The 19,150-nt window shown below is 45.4% G+C and overlaps 1 protein-coding gene across 5 annotated transcripts in view; it reads left to right on the top strand.

Moving 5' to 3' along the window:
- ZFAT (zinc finger and AT-hook domain containing) overlaps positions 1-19,150 on the top strand; it is a 301,679-nt gene that overhangs the window by 231,659 nt on the left and 50,870 nt on the right. For all 5 annotated transcript variants that reach the window (XM_075063271.1, XM_075063272.1, XM_075063270.1 and 2 more), the window contains 3 exons: positions 835-984; positions 2,299-2,472; positions 14,058-14,146. In XM_075063271.1, coding sequence (XP_074919372.1) covers positions 835-984; positions 2,299-2,472; positions 14,058-14,146 — 413 coding nt within the window. The remainder of the gene's footprint in view (positions 1-834; positions 985-2,298; positions 2,473-14,057; positions 14,147-19,150) is intronic.

Genomic DNA, 19,150 nt, shown 5'->3' with positions numbered 1-19,150 from the left:
TCTATGCGGGTGTTCTCGGGACACGGAATGAGCCGACCCGCATTTTCTCCCAAGTGTCTCGCCTTTTCTGGGAACGGCACTTCCTTACCTCTTTCCCGAACCACACTTTCCGCGGACACGATTACATCTCGACGTGCGCGAGCCTCGCCTTGTATATGAGAGCGATACAAACCATTCCGTAGTCACACGCTCATTTGTGCCGTCGGCTGAGCGGAGTATGGAGGGTTACCAGCTCTTCAGAGATCCTACATGGGGACTCGTAATGACTTCGACCTGCCATTCCTCCGGGCAGTACGGCGCACTACCACGCCCAGGCATTGTGACGGCGTTCTCGGTCAGAGTATCCCATCAGGGAACTGCAGGGCAGCTGGTCCTCCGTCAACCCTTCTCACCATATGCCCTGGTCCAGCAGTCCAGGTGCGGCTTGACCTCGCTTGTAGCTCGGACCTCTACACGACCACGCCGAGTAGGCTTGGGAATCACCTCTGGAATGGTCGATGAGCAGCATCGAAAGGAAAACCGGTTATACCTTTTGAACTGTTGTTTTCGAGATGTGTGTGCTCTTCATCACACCCGCCTCCTTCCTACTGTCGGAGTAGCCGCAGAAGGACTGAGGAGCGGGTGGGCCGGCAGGGGTTATTAATATATCACCCGCCATGGCGGCGCCACTCTAGGGGGCGACCTGCCGGCCCGCTGGAGTTGCTAGGGTAAAAGTTCTCCGACGAACGTGCACGCGCGGCCCGTACACCTACTGGAATGGATATGAGCAACACATCTTGAAGAACAACAGTTACAAAGGTGAGTAACCGTGTTTTTTCGTGCATATTTTTCCAGAGGTCTCAATGAGCACCATCTCAGAGATTCTCGGCAGGAGGGTTCAGTTGAAAGGATTAATTGGAAAACGAGCTGTGAAATGTCCCTATTGTGATTTCTATTTTATGAAGAATGGATCAGACCTTCAGCGTCATATTTGGGCTCATGAAGGTAATGATATTCAAGTTTAAACTTTAATCCACATTATTTATTTATTTTATATTCCTTGCTTATGGTCCCTTAATTAATATAGTAAATAATAAATTGAAAGCGAATGACATTTCAGTCCTGTTCATGTTTGTTTAGTACTCTGTACACAAGTCAGTGCTGTAGGAGAATTTGAAGTTTCTTGCTGTCTCTTAATAAAGTTTTTTCTATTTGAAGTAAAAGTTCAGTAAACCTGTTTGTTGGGTTCCAGTTCCTACCGAACTACGTGTCTTGTGATTCCCTGTGTCAATAGACAAGTCATAATTAATATAGACTTGTTTCTGATCCCTCTTTGTTTACGAATGAATGAACTGCTGTAAATCCAGAAAATGTTGCCTGCTCAAATAAATCTAAATAAGGAAAGGTGAACTTAATTCATATTATAGTCAAAATAAAGCCAGTGATTTGCAGTAATTCTTCAAGAATAAATTCACTCCATTCACATATCCAGAAAAAAATGAAATGAAATGTATTAATAAAACAATTGAAATCCGTTTGCATTTTTGAATGTTAATCACTTACATAAATCAATGAGTAAGATGGAGAGTATATTAGATGAGTACGGTGAATATAGAAAAAGTTGAAAATCATGAAAAAAAAGCTGCTGGTGTGTCACACCAGGGATGTGGCAGTGGCACAGGCCAAGGGATGTGCTGGCAGCCCTTCCCACAGCCCCCATTGGCCTGCAGTGGCGAACCGCAGCCAGTGGGAGCTGCGATCAGCCTAACCTGCAGACATGGCAGGTAAACAAACCGGCCCGACCCGCCAAGAGCTTTCCCTGAAGAAGCGGCGGACCAGCTTTTAGAACCACTGCTTTAACCCACAAAGGCTCTGTCTGCCAAAAGGTTGGAAACCATGTTTGGGAGAAATCCATCTTGAAACAACAAAGTGAGCAGGAAATAAGGCTTCAGACCAAAATGTTCAAACTCTCATGCCTATATTAGGCACCTGAATCCGCACGTAGACGCTTGAATAAGTGGTCTAAATTTCTGAGGTGCCGAGCATCCAGTACTTGCCGTTAAGTCAATAGATGTTGTATGGACTCAGGATCTCTGAAAATCAGGGCGCTTATCAAGCTTGCTGAATCTAAGTATAAATTTAGATTCCTAAATGTAGGCATCCAAATTTGAAAATGTTAGCCTTATTACCTAGGTTGTTTATACAGTTGGAACAATTTTTCTTTCTAGTAATTGCCCACTCCCTTTCCTGCACTAGCTCCAGCCAAAATATGCAGTTCAGAAATTTTATAACGTAAGTAACGTATTTTTTTGTTGGTAGGTGTCAAACCATTCAAATGTTCTCTTTGCGAATATGCCACTCGCAGCAAGAGTAATCTGAAAGCTCATATGAATCGCCACACCACTGAGAAAACGCACCTGTGTGATATGTGTGGAAAAAAGTTCAAATCAAAAGGCACGTTGAAGAGTCATAAACTCCTCCATACTGCTGATGGTGAGTGGACGTTTGACCGATTGAAGCTAGATTTGGGTGCTAGATGTTGTCTAAATTTTAGCACATTAGTGTCAATGCAATTTTCCTGTGATCAGTGAGCCTGCATATGTACTTCTACCTTGACATAATACTGTCCTCGGGAGCCAAAAAATCTTGCTGTGTTATATCGAACTTGCTTTGATCCGCTTGAGTGCGCAGCCCCTGCCCCCCTCCCTGGAGCACTGCTTTATCGCGTTATATCCAAATTCATGTTATATCAGGTCGCGTTATATCGAGGCAGAGGTGTATCAGATTTTCTTTACTAACAAGAAAAAAATTGAGCTATGGAGTGTCACAGTTTAGGGCAACTACACCTGTGTTTTTCCTCTGTAGTCCCTTAAGGGCACCCACTTTAGGCTCCCATGTCCCTCAGCCATCACCTCTCTTGAGCCGAGACCTGCGTCTCTGTCCTTCCTGACTGGGGCTTTTCCAGGCTGCAGAGTTCCCAGCCTACATGGCAATATTCTCAGCAAGCCAGACTGTCTAACAGGCCAGTGTCTGTGCTTTTCTTTCCCTCCCAAGGCTACGAACAATGTAATTTCCAGCTGTTGTAAGTTACCACACAGCTCTTTCTAAGTTAGTACATATATTCTTAAGGTGAAAAGCATTACAGAGAAAGACATATTAAAAACAATAAAAGAATGTTATAGCTTGCTAAAAAACTTTCCAGAGGTCACCTCACTCTACCCTCAAGTACATCGGTCCTTCATAACCACAACTGGGTTTCCCTGTGGTTATAAGTTCATAACTGTCTCAGATTCAGAACCAGACCCACCATGAATAGTTCAGTCTTTCCTTTATACAGCTTGGGTTTTTGATCTTGGCCTCATGTAACAGGTGATGAGACAAAGGCCCACTCCTGAGGGCATAGCTTCAAAAGGCTGTTTTTTTTACCTAACCAGACATGGGGAATTTGCATTCACCTCCCCCTAGATAGTCTCCAGAAAAAACACTTGACGCTTTTTGTTCCAAGAGTCCATTCTTCTCTGGCACATTGAACAATGTAATCTTCTGAATTCCCAGGTCTCCCATGTGTTGTATCTCCCCCATTGAGTGGTTACGTAAAATCCCAGCCCACATTAATATATAAACCATTAACTTAATACAATACATCTTAAAGATACTTAAACTTAGTTCAATAAGATCTTGCAAGGATATGGCAGGAAATTGCCATATTTGTTGAATGGAGCCATTGAAGATGTCTCATGATTAATTTGTATAAATGGACAGGGGTGGCTCTAGGCATCAGCAAAACAAGCACATGCTTGGGGCAGCCCATTTGCAGGGGCGGCAGGGATCCAGCCTGGGAGCTGAGAACCAACAGGAGGCCCTGGAAGCTGTAGTTCCTTGGTTAGGTTCCTGCCTATAGAGTCAGCCCTGGAGCAGGGAAAGAACTACATTTTCCAGCTTTCCCTTGTCGATTACCAACAGGAAATGGAGGGGGAAGCGGTGAGGTAGCTGAGACCTCATACTGTAGCCTGCTGTGAATGGAGATCTGCACTGTAAAGGGTAGGGATACCATATTTTAACATTCAGAAAATAGGACACTCCATGGGGAGGGAGGGTAGCCTCACCCTGCCACCATCCACTCCTTCTGACTGCCCCCCCCCAGAAACCCCAACCCATCCAACTCCCCCTGCTCCCTGTCCCCTGATCACCCCCTGTTGGGACCCCTGACCCTATCTAATGCTGCTGCTCGTTGTCCCCTGTTTACCCCCTCCCGGGACCCCTGCCCCTTGGGACCCCCCCCCATCTAAGCCTCCCTTCTCCCTGTCCCCAACTGCCCCCTCCTGAGACCCCCCCCACAACTTGCCTCCAGGACCTCACCCACTACCTGTCCCCTGACAAACCCCTGGGACTCCCATGCTTATCCAACCACTGCCTGTCCTCTGACTCCCTGCCCCCCAAACCCCTCCCACCCATTTCCTGCCCCTGAGGGGACTCCCATGCTTATCCAACCACTTGCCTGTCCTCTGACTCCGCCCCCAAACCCCTAACCCATCTAACCCCCCCCTTCCCCTGGCCCCTGACTGCCCCCGAATCTCTTATCCCCATCCACACCCCCGCCCCGCTCCCCTATCCCTTTTGAACTGCTCCCAGAACCCCTACCCTTCTCCACCGCCCCAGTCCCTTTACTGTGCCACTCCAGACCCAGTGTGTCTGGCTCTGTGACGCGCCAGACCGCTGTCTGCATACATGTACTGGTGTCTCCGTGAGCTCACAGCCCCCTCCCCCCGATTCGCTAGCCGCTGCGCGCACCTGGCTGCCGGTGATACGAGGGTCTTGGGCTTATAGAGCCCCAATCGACTGCGAGCCCAGATGCTCCGCTCGAGTGCTCTCGTCCGCCGTCGCCACGCCCCCTCGCATTGGGAGAGAAATATCGCACGGACTGCCATTACGCCGCAGGCCTTTACAAATTCACCTCCCAGATGCGCTATTTATCCAAGAACAAAACCCCAACCTGAAGACGGCAAGTCACCTGATCCATGACGATAGTAATAACGCCTACGGACGTATCTCTATGCCACCGCACCATAAGTACGTTCCACGCCAGAGCCTTCCGCCCCAAGTTATCCTTCACGAATATCCAGTCAGAGCTAGCCATACTTCCGCGTTGTGACCCTCACCATTGCAGCCCCCAAAAGAAGAAATTGCGCGTCGCCCAAACGTAAAGACCTCGGACAGTTGCACCTATTCTACTGAAGCTAGCAAAAGAAGACATCGTCGTGCATTCCCATCTTCAGCAAGTTTAAAAACTGTTAACGTACGGGCAGGCAATGCTTCTCACAAGACCTGAGGCAACGTATTAGATACGGTACCAGCGCCAATAGAAAGATTTCCACTTCTGAGGCCATGGAAGAGCAGAAATTCCATTTTTCCTTTCCAAGATTTGCTAATATTCAGAAGAGCGAATCTAAAACCTGTCTATCCAATTTTAACAAACCTTAAATTCAGGTAAGTGCTCGAACTTGCATATTTGGGCAGCTGTTACTTCATTTCTCCAATCAAATATACTGATCCACTGTAACTTGCTGTAGAATAAGTAGGATAAAATTGAGCAAGAAATGCTTCCCAGTAGTTATTAGGACTGGAGTTGCTATTTTCAACAGCCATTGCCTTTTTTTGTTTGTTTGTTTAAAAGGAAGACAGTGATACTGCATTGGCAAATTCCCCGTAGAAAGAAAGAGAGTGGAACAAAAGAATAATAAAGGCACCTCAACTTTTCCTCATTTATGTAGGGCAGTCTTATAATATGCATCCAGATATTCTCCAGTCACACAAGCTGAAAATTGTTCCACTTTACTGCAGTTTGGTAACCATATGGGAACCAATCCTGTCTGTGTTCTGTGCACATCCAAAATTCCTGCTGAATGACCTGCCCTGGGAGCGAGTTACCAGTGACCCAGGGCTGTGGCGGAAGGAGAGTGCAGGTGGGGGTGGGGGAGGGAGGAGAGCCCAGGACTGGGGCGGCAGGAGGTGTATGGGGAGGGGCAATGGTGAGGGGGGGAGGAGAGAGCCCAGAGCTGGGGCAGCAGGGGGTGTGGGTAAAGTAGCTTTTATTATGAAAATATAGTAAAATCTTATTTTCTCTTTTGCTCTTATTGCTTAATTTTTAAAAAAAGCTACCTTTTGTGTTTTCATTCACAATTTTTCATGTACAGTTATTTTCATCTGCAGATAATAAAATTTGAACATGCAAATGTTATTTGTGTTTGTAAATTAGGCAGTTCAATGTCTGATCTATTTCATGTGTGCAAATAAGTGATTGTTGTGCTACTTTATAGACTGAGTTGACCTTAACTTTACCATAATAAGAGTAGGGCTATAGTCACACAGGCTTTGTCTAGACTAGGCTATAAAGCTGTGGTGTTAGGACATGTTAGCTAAGGTGTTTTTACTAACATCTTCCAAAATTCTAGCGTGGACTAGGTGCAGTGTCTTTTAATGCACAAGCTGGTTGAGTTAAAGCGTTGGCTACAGGTAGGGTTGCCAACTTTCCAGGATTGTCCTGGAGCCTCCAGGAATTAAAGATTAAGTCATGTGATGAAACCTTCTAGGAATATGTCCAACCAAATTTAGCAACTCTAGGTAGAGGAAAAACAGATATAGCCCCAGTAGCCTTTATTGTCAGGGCTTAGACTGCCATCTACCTCTGGAGTATATAAGATGGCTTTGTTTTTCCAGCTGCTGCTGTTTCTCAATGATATAAATGTGCTGGGTTTCCTCCCTTTCCAAAATTCTATGTGCGAAATCCTGCCCCACTGAAATTAGGTGGAGTTTTGCCATTGTCTTCATCAGTATCAGGATTCTACTCTATATATGTCAAACCTCCAGGCGTTTTCAGTTATCCCCCTCCTTAATCCCACCCCTTCAAATGCTGCACGTACTTCTAGCACTGGTAGTAAGTGGGTTAACATTTCTAGTTGGAGATGTGTTGTATGATTTGTCAAAGGATTTTCAGCCTCTTGAGCGGTGACACCTTCCATTGTTTGGTGCCTCTATCCCTTCAAATATTGCTAACACAGTCCAGTGTTGTTCAGTTATTCTACAAATAACATGCATCCGGCAAAGTGGGTATTCACCCACGAAAGCTCATGCTCCAAAACGTCTGTTAGTCTATAAGGTGCCACAGGATTCTTTGCTGCTTCTACAAATAAACAGAATGGGTTTGAAAATTGCTTCACTGTTTCTGTCTTGTCTTCCTGGCTTATGAATTCAGGCATTTTTTGTTCAAACTTCAGCCCTGCAGGGTCAGTTTAACCACTGGAAAATAAAGTGTTTTCTTTTTTTTCTCTGCTTTATTTCTCTCAAGAGTGATATGACAGAAAACAATTCAATCATCTAGGCTGATTACAGTTTATGACTAGAAATGAAACATAGAACCTGACTTCCATTATTTTAATTAGGTAGCAAAAAAATTGTGTCAAGATTTTTCTTAGCTGTTTTTATTGGAGCTGTCTCTTTCAGTATAAAACTTTTGCAACTTTTATTAACAAGATTCTGAAAGTAAAGAAACTGCCCTGTTTCGTGACAAGCTGGAGTGAATCTGCCTTTTCCACTTTTGCCTTGGTTCTTTTAGTTTTTGACAGCTTTTCTAACAAGCATTTAAAGTTGTTTGAACAAATAAGGCTGTGGTATGGCAATCCTGGAAGTGGATACATCTCTCTCTTTCTCTTTCTCTCTGCATCTCAATATTCCCCAATCTTGTGGTGTCTGAACTCATAACTAAGAGAGGAAGATGAAGAATGGAGGATTAGAGAAGAACATGGAGAAGGGAGAAAGAGAATGAGAGGAGAAAAGATTTGTTTTCAAATCAAGAGGAAGGAGAGTATATAAAAAAGAGGGAAAACAAACATTTTATTAAAAAAAAATTGTGAATGGTGGGGAGATAGGGTCATAGAATGAGTTTGAGAATTCAAGCATATCACTTCCTAGCTTTTGCAAAGCCTCAAACGAGAGATCCTCTCCTTGAAATATGAGAGATTTCAGTCCCATTGGTGAATAGGGTCATGAAATACAGTTTCCACATTTGACTATCTCGATCCCCTTCAGAATGCCCCTACTTCACAGACTCATAGACATAGAGAGTGTGCTTATAAAATGTGTGGATGATGCCAAGATGGGAGGGGTTGCAAGCGCTTTGGAGAACAGGATTGAAATTCAAAATGACCATCACGTTCCATCATGTTCCTAAGTAAATAATTCCAATACTGTAGTTAATTACAGCTACTGTTAAAAATGTTGTACCTTATTTGTAGTCTGAATTTGCATAGCTTCAGCTTCCAACCATTGAAATTCAGGCTATGTCAATTCATGACGACATTCTCCAGTGTTCCAAATGGGTGACAGCAAATTATATCTTCTTGGTCACTAAAGTTTATGCCCAAATAAATGTATTAGTCTCTAAGGTGCCACAAGGTCTCCTCGTTGTTTTTGCTGATACAGACTAACATGGCTACTACTCTGAAACCTGTCACCAACTACATGGTAGATGTCCCCAAGATAACTCACTTGTCTTCTAGGCATCAACAATAGCTTGAAGTTGCTGTAATCTAAGTGACCAAGTACTACGGTGATCAGATAACACTTTTACATGTCCCTCGTTTCTAGGTAATAGATATTTTTCCAATCTACCTACAACATGCCTAGTCTTTTAGTTATGGGCTCCTTTTGAGCACAGACTGGCAAGGCAAGGTGAAAAATATTCACATTCACTATAGTTTGTTTCCTCAGTCACAGGCCTGGTCTACACTATGCGTTTATGCCGAATTTAGCAGCGTTAAACCGATTTAACGCTGCAGCTGTCCACACAACGAAGCCCTTTATATCGATTTAAAGGGTTCTTAAAACTGATTTCTGTACTCCCCGACGAGGGCAGTAGCGCTGAAATCGGTATTGCCATGTCAGTTTAGGGTTAGTGTGGCACAATTCGATGGTATTGGCCTCCGGGCCACCATTGTGACCGCTCTGGAAATCCATCTGAACTGATGCACTGGCCAGGTAGACAGGAAAAGCCCTGCGAACTTTTGAATTTCATTTCTTGTTTGCCCAGCGTGGAGCACTGATCAGCACGGACAGTACGGGAGATACTGGATCTGATCGCTTTATGGGGAGACAAATCTGATCTATCAGAGCTCCGTTTCAGAAGTCGAAATGCCAAAGCATTTGAAAAAATCTCCAGACAGAGGACCAAAGCAAGGGACTCAACACAGTGCTGCTTGACAAGCGTAACGGAAAGCCAAAGAATCAAAATGGACACTCATGAGGAGGGAGGGAGGAAGGGGGACTGAGGACTTCCAGCTTTCCATCAGTCCCGCAGTCTCTGAAAAAGCATTTGGCATTCTTGGCTGAGCTTCCCAATGCTGAAGGGTCAAAAATCATTGTCCCGGGTGATTCAAGGGTATCTCCGTCAATTTACTCCCTCCCCCCATGAAAGAAAAGGGGGAAAAATCATTTCTCGCCTTTTTTCAGTGTCACCGTATGTCTACTGCATGCTGCTGGTAGCCGCGGTGCTGTGGTGCTGACAGCAGCATCCCCTCCCCTGCCTTCTTGTGGCACGATGGTACAAATGGTGGAAAACTGTCCTCATCATCACATGAGTTCTCCTGGCTGGCCTCGTGAGGTCAGCTGAGGCGCCTGGGCACACAATGGGAATGACTCCTGGTATTCCCGAGAGGGTGCAAAAGGATGAAACCATCCTCATCATAGCAACTGTGGGCTGAGGCTCCATCAGCCTCCCCCTTTCATGTCTAATAAGAATCTGTACTGCCTGGACTATCACAGCGGGAGGCTGTGCCTCCCTCAATTTATCTCACTAAAAAGTCAGTGTTTCTGATTCATGCATTCTTTATTACTTCATCACAAAATGGGGGACACTGCCACGGTGAGGGCCCAGGAGGGCTGGGAAGGAGGGAAGCCAACGGGTGGGGTTGTTGTAGGGGCACCCCTAGAATGGCATCATCATTTTGTGCGGGCTCTCTGGGGCTCGACCCGGAAGCGGTTGTGCTCTCTGGTTCTCTAGTACACTTACCCATATTCTAGGCAGGACTGACTATTTTAGACAAACATAAGGGACTGACCTGGGGAGTCATTGCCATTTTTGTGCCTTGCGCCCCGGCCGCCTCGATGTGACGGCAGCAGGAGCACCATGACTGCGCAGACGGTACAAAAGGATGATAACCGTCATCGCCCAATTTCCAATTGCAAACGTACAAAATGACTGATAAATGTCATCGCCAATTTCAATTGCAGACCGGTGCTATAGCTGTAACCGTCTCTGCTACCTTACAAAGGCAAATGAATGCTGCTGGTGTAGCATGCAGTACCGCATCTGTCCAGCAGCATCCAGTAACAGCATACAGAGACAAAAGACTAAACGGGTGCATGTTGTGTCATGCTAATGGCGGTGCTAGGGCAATCCAGGGAATAAAAGGCGCAAAATGATTGTCTGCCCGTTGCTTGTTCCGGAGGAAAGGATTTGAGTGACGACATTTACCGAATCACCCGCGACACTGTTTTTGCATTTGGGATTCAACCCAGAAATTCCAATGGGCGGGGGAGACTGCGGCGAACTATGGGATGGCTATGGGATACGCTCCCAGCAGTGGCCATGCTCACGGAATATTGACGCTAGCCTCAGTACATGGACACACACTGCGAAATAATGTGCTTAGTGTGGCCCTGCGTCACTCGACTTTATACAAATCTGTTTTAAAAAACCGCGTTTATGTAAATCGGAATAATCCCTAGTGTAGACATACCACACATTTGAACACCCAGGGTGTAGGAAGGTGAAAGGTCTGAGCACAAAGCCTCAAGTACACTTGTCATGTTAACACACTATTCTTATTTATCTTTCTTATTTCGTGTGTGGATCGCTTTTGGACGTTTTTGTCTTTGTTTGCAGGATCCCTTTCAGGACTGTTGAAGCATTCTTTTAATGATTGTAGTGCAACATGCCATAAAACCATCATTTCTTGGAAAGACGAGCTGGCAATAATTTATAGTAAGTCTAAAATAAATTGCAGTGAGTGTCAAGAAATAAAAAAATGTGTCATGGAGTATTAACAGAGTTGGAAGATGGACAGAGACTGGGAACACACCTCAACAGGCGTGTCTGAACAGCTATCTTTTTAAGAGCTACGTTATTACAGCCCAAATAAATGTGCTTGCAGCTATGTTTTTGCAAGCAGCAATTGATATCCACTGGCCATTTATCGCTAAATGAGTGTTCTTTTCCCAAGTGCTATCCAAGTAATATACTCACTGTTTTACACACTTGTATAAAAATAGCAAGCAAAGATCTACTGTTCAGCCTATTTGCAAAACGTGGCTCTCTATTGATACTAAATTTCAACAGATAAATTTCAATATTTGGTAGTCCTTAATCTGTTAAGAATCATTTATCATGTATCAGAGGGTAGCCGTGTTAGTCTATTGATCTGTAATAAGCAGCAGAAGAATCCTGTGGCACGTTATAGATCTACACAGACGTGTTTGGAGTTGAGCTTTCGTGGGTGATACCCACTCTCGTCAGCGCAGGCTAGTGAAATTCCACGGGGCCAGGTATAATATATCTAGCAACAAGCTAGAGATAATGAGGTTAGTTCATCCAGGAAGGATGAAGGCCCTGTTCTAGCAGTAGAGGTGTTAACAACACAAGGGAGGAGAACTGTTCGGTAATTGAGAAGCCATTCACAGTCTTTGTTTAGTCCCATGAGGCTGATGGTGGGTCAAATTTGCAGATGAACTGAAGCTCAGCAGTTTCTCTTTGAAGTCTGGTCCTGAAGTTTTTTTGCTGGCAGGACTGGCCACTTAAGGTCTGCTATAGATGTGGCCAGGGAGTTGAAGTGCTCTCCTACAGGTTTTGCTATATGCCATTCTCGATATGTGATTTTGTGTCCATTTAATCCTTTCCCGTACAACTTGTCACGTTTGGGGCCAGATGTACATAGCCAGAAGGGCATTGCTGGCATATGTGGCGTATTACATTGGTGGACTCGTGCAGTGTGATTGGTGGAGATTTTGTAGGTGTTGGTCTCTGTCTGAGGGGTTAGAAGCAGATGCGGTTGTACCTCAGTGCTTGGCTGTAGACAATGGATCGTGTGATGTGCCCGGGATGGAAGCTGGAGGCATGAAGGTAGGCATAGGCGGTCGGTAGGTTTTCGATATAGGGTGGTGTTAATGTGACCATCACTTATTTGCACCGTGGTGTCTAGAAAGTGGACCTCCCTGTAGATTGTCCAGGCTGAGGTGATGGTGGGCATCAAATGGAAGGCAGAAGGAAGGTTGTTGAAATCGTGGTGGAGATTTTTCCTAGAGTCTCCAGAACCCATGGGCCATCCACAGCCCTCAGAATTGTCATCAATGTAACATAGGTAGAGAAAGACCTGAGTAAACGAGGTGCTGTTGTCATTCATTTGAACCCAGGTCTGACTAAAAAAGGAGGCTGCCAGACAACTCTCCAATACCAAATTCTACAGGCCACTTCCCCTCAGATCCCACTGAGGAATACACTAAGAAACCTGCACCATGTATGTGAGAGTTATACTCAGGACACCTCCCTACTAACACCGGAACAAATCAACTACCCTTAGAGCCCGACCAGGGGTTATTCTATCTACTACCCAGATCCACAAACCGGAAATCCTGGACGCCCCATCATCTCGGGCATTGGCACTCTCACTGAAGGACTGTCTGGATATGTGGACTCTCTACTCAGACCCTATGCCACCAGCACTCCCAGCTATCTCCGTGACACACTGATTTCCTGAGGAAACTACAATGCATTGGTCACCTCCCAGAAAACACCATCCTAGCCACCATGGATGTAGAGGCTCTCTACACAAACATCCCACACACAGATGGAATACAAGCTGTCAGGAACAGTATCCCTGATGATGCCACAGCACAAATGGCTGCTGAGCTCTGTGCCTTTATACTCACACACAACTATTTCAAATTTGATGACAATATATATCTCCAGATCAGTGGCACTGCTATGGGCACCCGCATGGCCCCACAATATGCCAATATTTTTATGGCTGACCTGGAACAACGCTTCCTCAGCTCTCGTCCACTCACGCCCCTTCTCTACCTACGCTTACATTGATGACATCTTCATCATCTGGACCCATGGAAGGAGACTCTGGAAAAATTCCACCACGATTTCAACAGCTTCCACCCCACCATCAAACCTCAGCCTGGACCAATCTACACGGGAGGTCCACTTTCTAGACACCACGGTGCAAATAAGTGATGGTCACATTAACACCACCCTATATCGAAACCTACCGACCGCTATGCCTACCTTCATGCCTCCAGCTTCCATCCCGGGCACATCACACGATCCATTGTCTACAGCCAAGCACTGAGGTACAACCGCATCTGCTCTAACCCCTCAGACAGAGACCAACACCTACAAAATCTCCACCAAGCATTTCTCAAAACTACAATACCCGCACGAGGAAATTAGGAAACAGATCAACAGAGCCAGACGTGTACCCAGAAGCCTCCTACTGCAAGACAAACCCAAGAAAGAAACCAACAGGACTCCACTGGCCATCACATACAGCCCCAGCTAAAACCCCTCCAACGCATCCTCAGGGATCTACAACCATCCTGGACAATGATCCACACACTTTCACAGGCTTGGGTGGCAGGCCAATCCTTGCCCACAGACAACCTGCCAACCTGAAACGTATTCTCACCAGCAACTGCACACCGTACCATAGTAACTCTAGCTCAGGAACCAATCCATGCAACAAACCTCGATGCCAACTCTGCCCACATATCTACACCAGCGACACATCACAGGACCTAACCAGATCAGCCATACCATCACTGGTTCATTCACCTGCACGTCCACCAATGTTCTGACGAAGTGGGTATTCACTCACGAAAGCTCACACTCCAAAATGTCTGTTAGTCTATAAGGTGCCACAGGATTTTCTGCTGCTTTTATCTTTATCATGAAATATCATTGATTGCCTCTTCATACTTAAATACAGAACACCGTTTGACAACATTTTCTATTTCTGTTTCAGGAAAGCAGTTTAAATGTACAGTTTGTGACTATACTGCAGCCCAAAAGCCACAGCTCCTACGTCACATGGAACAACATGTCTCTTTCAAGGTAAGAGCGCAAATAAGCCATGATTAATGAATACTCATATAGCAATAAAGGGGTCTTCAGACTGCACAACAACGTTCAAGAGGGATGTTCTTATTTCTAGTGATATAACATATGACATTTTTATGTTTCTAATGTTAAAAGGGGGATTTTGACTTTGCATTTAAATATTAAGCGACATTACTTGAAGAATACACTCCAAACTGTGCAACAACGTGATAGAATCATTTTGTTTATGGAAATTTGTATTTAATTTCTTTTTCTAAAAATATATGTATTTTTCACGGCAAAATAAACATGACTATTTAAATCTGTATGTTAAAATTTTCTAGTAAAGTAAGAAGTTGTCTTCCATAGATTATTGTTCACTGCCCCTTTTAACTTTCTTTGAAAGATGGCCAACTTATTTACAGTAGAGGAATTCATTTGTTTTCAAAGGACGTTAGGGACAATGAAATCTAAAACATCTGTCTCTCTAAAGTGTGTCTCAGAAGGAAGCTTGTTAATGTATCTGTGAAGCCCTTAGATTGGAGATCAGTTTATATTAATAAAATGTAGGAATACCTTATTTATTCCTAAATGTTACAGTGACTCTCAGTGTGGTAGAATATGATGTCATGAATACAGAGGATACTATATTCAGAGAATGAAAAATGGCATTTCCTTTCATTTTCAGCAAAATCCAAAATTTTATCTTTAAAGAAAATGTTCAGTATATTTTAACACTTTTATCCTGACAATGAGTAAATCTCTAAGCCATTCTACAAAGATGTTATGCTTTTTTTGGAATTCATCAGCTTTCAGTACCTAATGACTTATTTTGCTTCTTTAAAGTATCATTTATATTTTATCATTAATATCAACATTATGCTTGCTGCCTGTCCTAAAGCCGAAATTACGTCCCTGTCCCAGAATTTAAATTCTAAAAGACAGACATAGAAAGAGAAAATGAACAGAGACATCCAGAGGAAGGCATCATTTTAGATATATAATAATTTCATTCCTTTTGCATTATATTTGTATTTCCAGCGTTTTTTATGTAGGATGGGAATTCAGCACTTTCATTTTCTGACGGATTTAATTTTATGATAGACACACAACTGTGATGTAACACATCTGAGAAGTTGATTGTTTCTAATAGAATAATAGAATCACAGATTATTAGGGTTGAATGGGACCTCAAGAGATCATCTAGTCCAACCCCCTGCTCAAAGCAGGACCAATCCCCAAATTGTCCCCTCAAGAATTGAACTCACAACTGTGGGTTTAGCAGGCCAGTGGTCAAACCACTGAGCTACTTTTTGTAGTATTTTTGTTTAAGAGGTGTTTGTTAAATACACTGTTAAGATACTATCCTAATAGAATGCAAAACTGCTGCAAGATGCTAAATAAGTCAATGATGGGTTGGATCACAGAAACTCCCTTCAGAACTGCCAACTGATGTGCCAAGACTACTTCTGTACCTGCTTTTCCTGCCCTCCCAGCTTGGGACTTCAGTGCCCAGCTTGGTTTGAGCCAGATCCACTAGCCTGCTGCAAACCCAGACCCAGGTCTGAACCACGTGCCCCAAAACTGCAGGCTTAAACTGAAAGCAGCTTAAGAGGTGTTCTTGTCTTTTAACACTCAGATTCCCAATTTCCAGTGGGTTCCAAACCCCAAATAAATCTGTTTTACCTTGTATAAAGCTTATACAGGGTAAACTCATAAACTGTTTGCCTTCTATAACACTGATAGAGAGATGCACAGCTGTTTGCCCTCCCCCCCCCCGCCCCGGTATGAATACATACTCTGGATTAATTAATAAGTAAAAGTGATTTTATTAAATACAGAAAGTAGGATTTAAGTGGTTCCAAGTAGAAACAAGCAGAACAAAGTGAATTACGAAGCAAAATAAAATAGAACACACAAGTCTATGGGCTTGGCTACACTGGAGAGTTGCAGCGCTGTAAACCCACCACCAGTGCTGCAGCTTACTTACCGTCCACACCTGCAAGGCACATACAGCGCTGCATCTCCCTGGCTGCAGCGCTGGTTGTACTCCTATTCTGCCTCGGGTGTAAGGATTGCAGCGCTGGTGATGCAGCGCAGCTCCTTAAGTGTGGCCACCAAAAGCGCTGTAATTGGCCTCTGGGGTATTCGGAGGTATCCCAGAATGCCTGTTCAGCCACTTTGCTCATCAGTTCGCACTCTACTGCCCTAGCCTCAGGTGACCTGCCCTTTAAATGCCCCAGGAGTTTTAAAAATCCCCTTTCTGTTTGCTCAGCCAAGTGTGGAGTGCAATCAATCAGTGAATCTTTCCAGGTGACCATGCCGCCCGCCACCAAACGAGCCACAGATGGAGCAATGGCGAGTTGCTGGACCTCATCAGTGTTTGGGGGGAGGAAGCTGTGCAGTCACAGCTGCGCTCCAGCTAGTAGGAATTACTATACCTATGGGCAGATATTCAGGGCCATGATGGAAAGGGGCCATGACCGGGACTGCACGTGCAGTTGCAGGGTTTTAAAGTAAAGGAAGCTGTGGAGTGCCTATTGCAAAGCCCATGAGGGAAAACCGCCTGCTCTGGTGCTGCCCCCACGACCTGCCGTTTTTACAAGGAGGCTGGACGCAATACTTAAGATACTTGGGGGTACCACCCCACTTGGACCAATCCAATGACCGATGGACACGTTGGCAGAGGGAGGGTGTGACAGAGGAGAGGGGAGAACTTGGGAGGAGGGGAGGAAACCGAGAGTGAGGGTACTGGGTCAGTGGGGGGAGACACCCGGAGTCCCAGGAGGCATTGCAGCCAGGGGAGCTTCTTCTCAAGCCAGGAGGAAGGTAGCCAGTCGCAGCAGCTGGCATACTTGTATAGTCGTGAAGGACAAGCAGAGGAGCAGGTGTTCCGTGTAAGCAGCTTTTAGTTTCAGGATGGAAATGGTTTCGGGAGAGGAGGGAGGGTTAGGGCTGCATGCATGCATGCATTGCCTTAGATGTGGAATAGCCCATTGATGTGGTCTATCACATCGTGGGTAATCGCCTCGCGTAATCTCTTCAAAAGTTTCAGCCAGAGCTAATGGGCAATGTGCGCTTGCACAAGTTTATACGGGAGCAGATAAGTCACTGTGGTCCTTGTTCCCAGTCAGGCTAACGCATCCATGCACCACTGTGCTGCGTGGGAGTGCTGGTGGGGACCATTGCTGCACACAGGCAAGCTGCATAGGGGCCAGGGTGGAATCAGCATTGCTGTTAGAAGACCCTCCCGCTCTTCCCAGGTTGACTCGCAGCAGCGAGATATTCTTCCAGGGATGAAATCCTGTTGGAAAAATGTTGCATGGGATAGTGTTCAGTGTAGGTGCCCCCTGCAGCACGTTTGCTTTCGCCAATGCACAGAAACCCCAGTACATCCCTGACGCAATCAGTTCCCCCTTCCCGCAGGTGGACCTCACCATTTCTAGAGGGCCTCCTGCTGATGGTTAAACATGTTGCGCTCCTGTTTGTGTTATGGGAAAAGTTGCGTTCTGCTCCAAAGTGCACGAACTGTCAAAAGCTCTGAAGTGTCTTCACTTGTGCTCTGGTTCTCTTGTTTTGGTGGAAATAACTGTTCTGGGTGTTTAGACTGCATTATGTTGGGGAAACTTGTGCAGCCTATACAACATGCTGCCTCTGTGTTTAACTGTTGCCATTTTGTCTTCTAATACGAACCAGTGTCCTTGACTTACTCGGAAAAATCTTGCCCATATCATCCACTGCTGAAGAGGCTACAAAAACGCTCATAGAAGGTAACCACGTGAAAAGCAAAGAAGACATGCTGAAAGCAGTTATGGATCACTCTGCCAGAGCAGAGTAAAAACTGCAGGACTGGAGGGAAAAAATGCAGGGATCTCAGAGAGTGGAGGGCCAAAGGGAAGGAGCAGGCTCACGCATCCAGGAAACGCAGCGGCTTCGCCAAGAAGAAAGCAACAAAGCAGCTGATAAGCATCCTGGTGCGCCAAGCGGACTCTATCCAGTCACTCATAGCCATGCAGCAGAGCACTACCGTGCCGCCCCATCCCAAAGCTCTTTCCTTGTGCCCACAATGTCAGCTCAAAACCCCCTTCCCCAGCATCCAGGCTTACACCACCACCAGCTGCCCCAACACCTGTACGTTCACCAACCAGCCCTGAGAACTACGACCCTTACCCTCTGCACTCAACCCTCATCACCATGCAGCATTTTCATCCTGAAGTGCAGCAGTCATTGCACAGCACTCCAGACAGGACATATTCAACCTGTGACTGTACAGTTCCCCACCCCACCCCCCTGCCCTTTTAGGTCCCAAAAACTGTTGTGTGTCTGTCAAGAAAGTTATTTTCTTTTCAATAAATGAATTCTTGGCTTTGAAAACAGTCTTTATTATTGCAGAAAGTCAAAGATACCTTAGCCAGGGAAAGAAACAGGCACTGCAAATCAGCTTAGGAAAAACAGATTCCTACTAACATTGTAACCACTGCATTCACTCACTCCGTGCAAGCACCAAACATTACTGTTGGTTTTCAGCCTCAAATTCCTCCCTCAAGGCATCCTAATCCTTGTAGCCCTGTGCTGGGCCTCTCTAGTAGTCCTGCTCTTTTGGCTGTGCAAATTCAGCCTCCAGGCGTTGAACCTCGGAGGTCCATTCCTGACTGAATGTTTCACCCTTCCCTTCACAAATATTATGGAGGGTACAGCACGCGGATATAACCGCAGGGATGCTGCTTTCCCCAAGTCTAGCTTCCCATACAGAGATCTCCAGCGCCTTTTTAAATGGCCAAAAGCACACACTCCACAGTCTTCTGCACCAGCTCAGCCTGTAGTTGAACCGCGTCCTTGCTCCTGTCAAGCTTCCCTGTATACGGTTTCATGAGCCAAGGCATTAACGGGTAAGCGGGGTCTCCAAGGATACAATGGGCATTTTGACGTCCCCTACTGTGATCTTCCGTCTGGGAAAAAAAAAGTCCCTGGCCTGCAGTCTTCCTGAACAGGCCACTGTTCCGAAAGATGCGTGCATCA

The sequence above is a fragment of the Chelonoidis abingdonii genome, chromosome 2, assembly GCF_003597395.2.
Source record: "Chelonoidis abingdonii isolate Lonesome George chromosome 2, CheloAbing_2.0, whole genome shotgun sequence".
Lineage (NCBI taxonomy): Eukaryota > Metazoa > Chordata > Testudines > Testudinidae > Chelonoidis > Chelonoidis abingdonii.
This window is presented reverse-complemented; position numbering and strand designations above follow the sequence as displayed.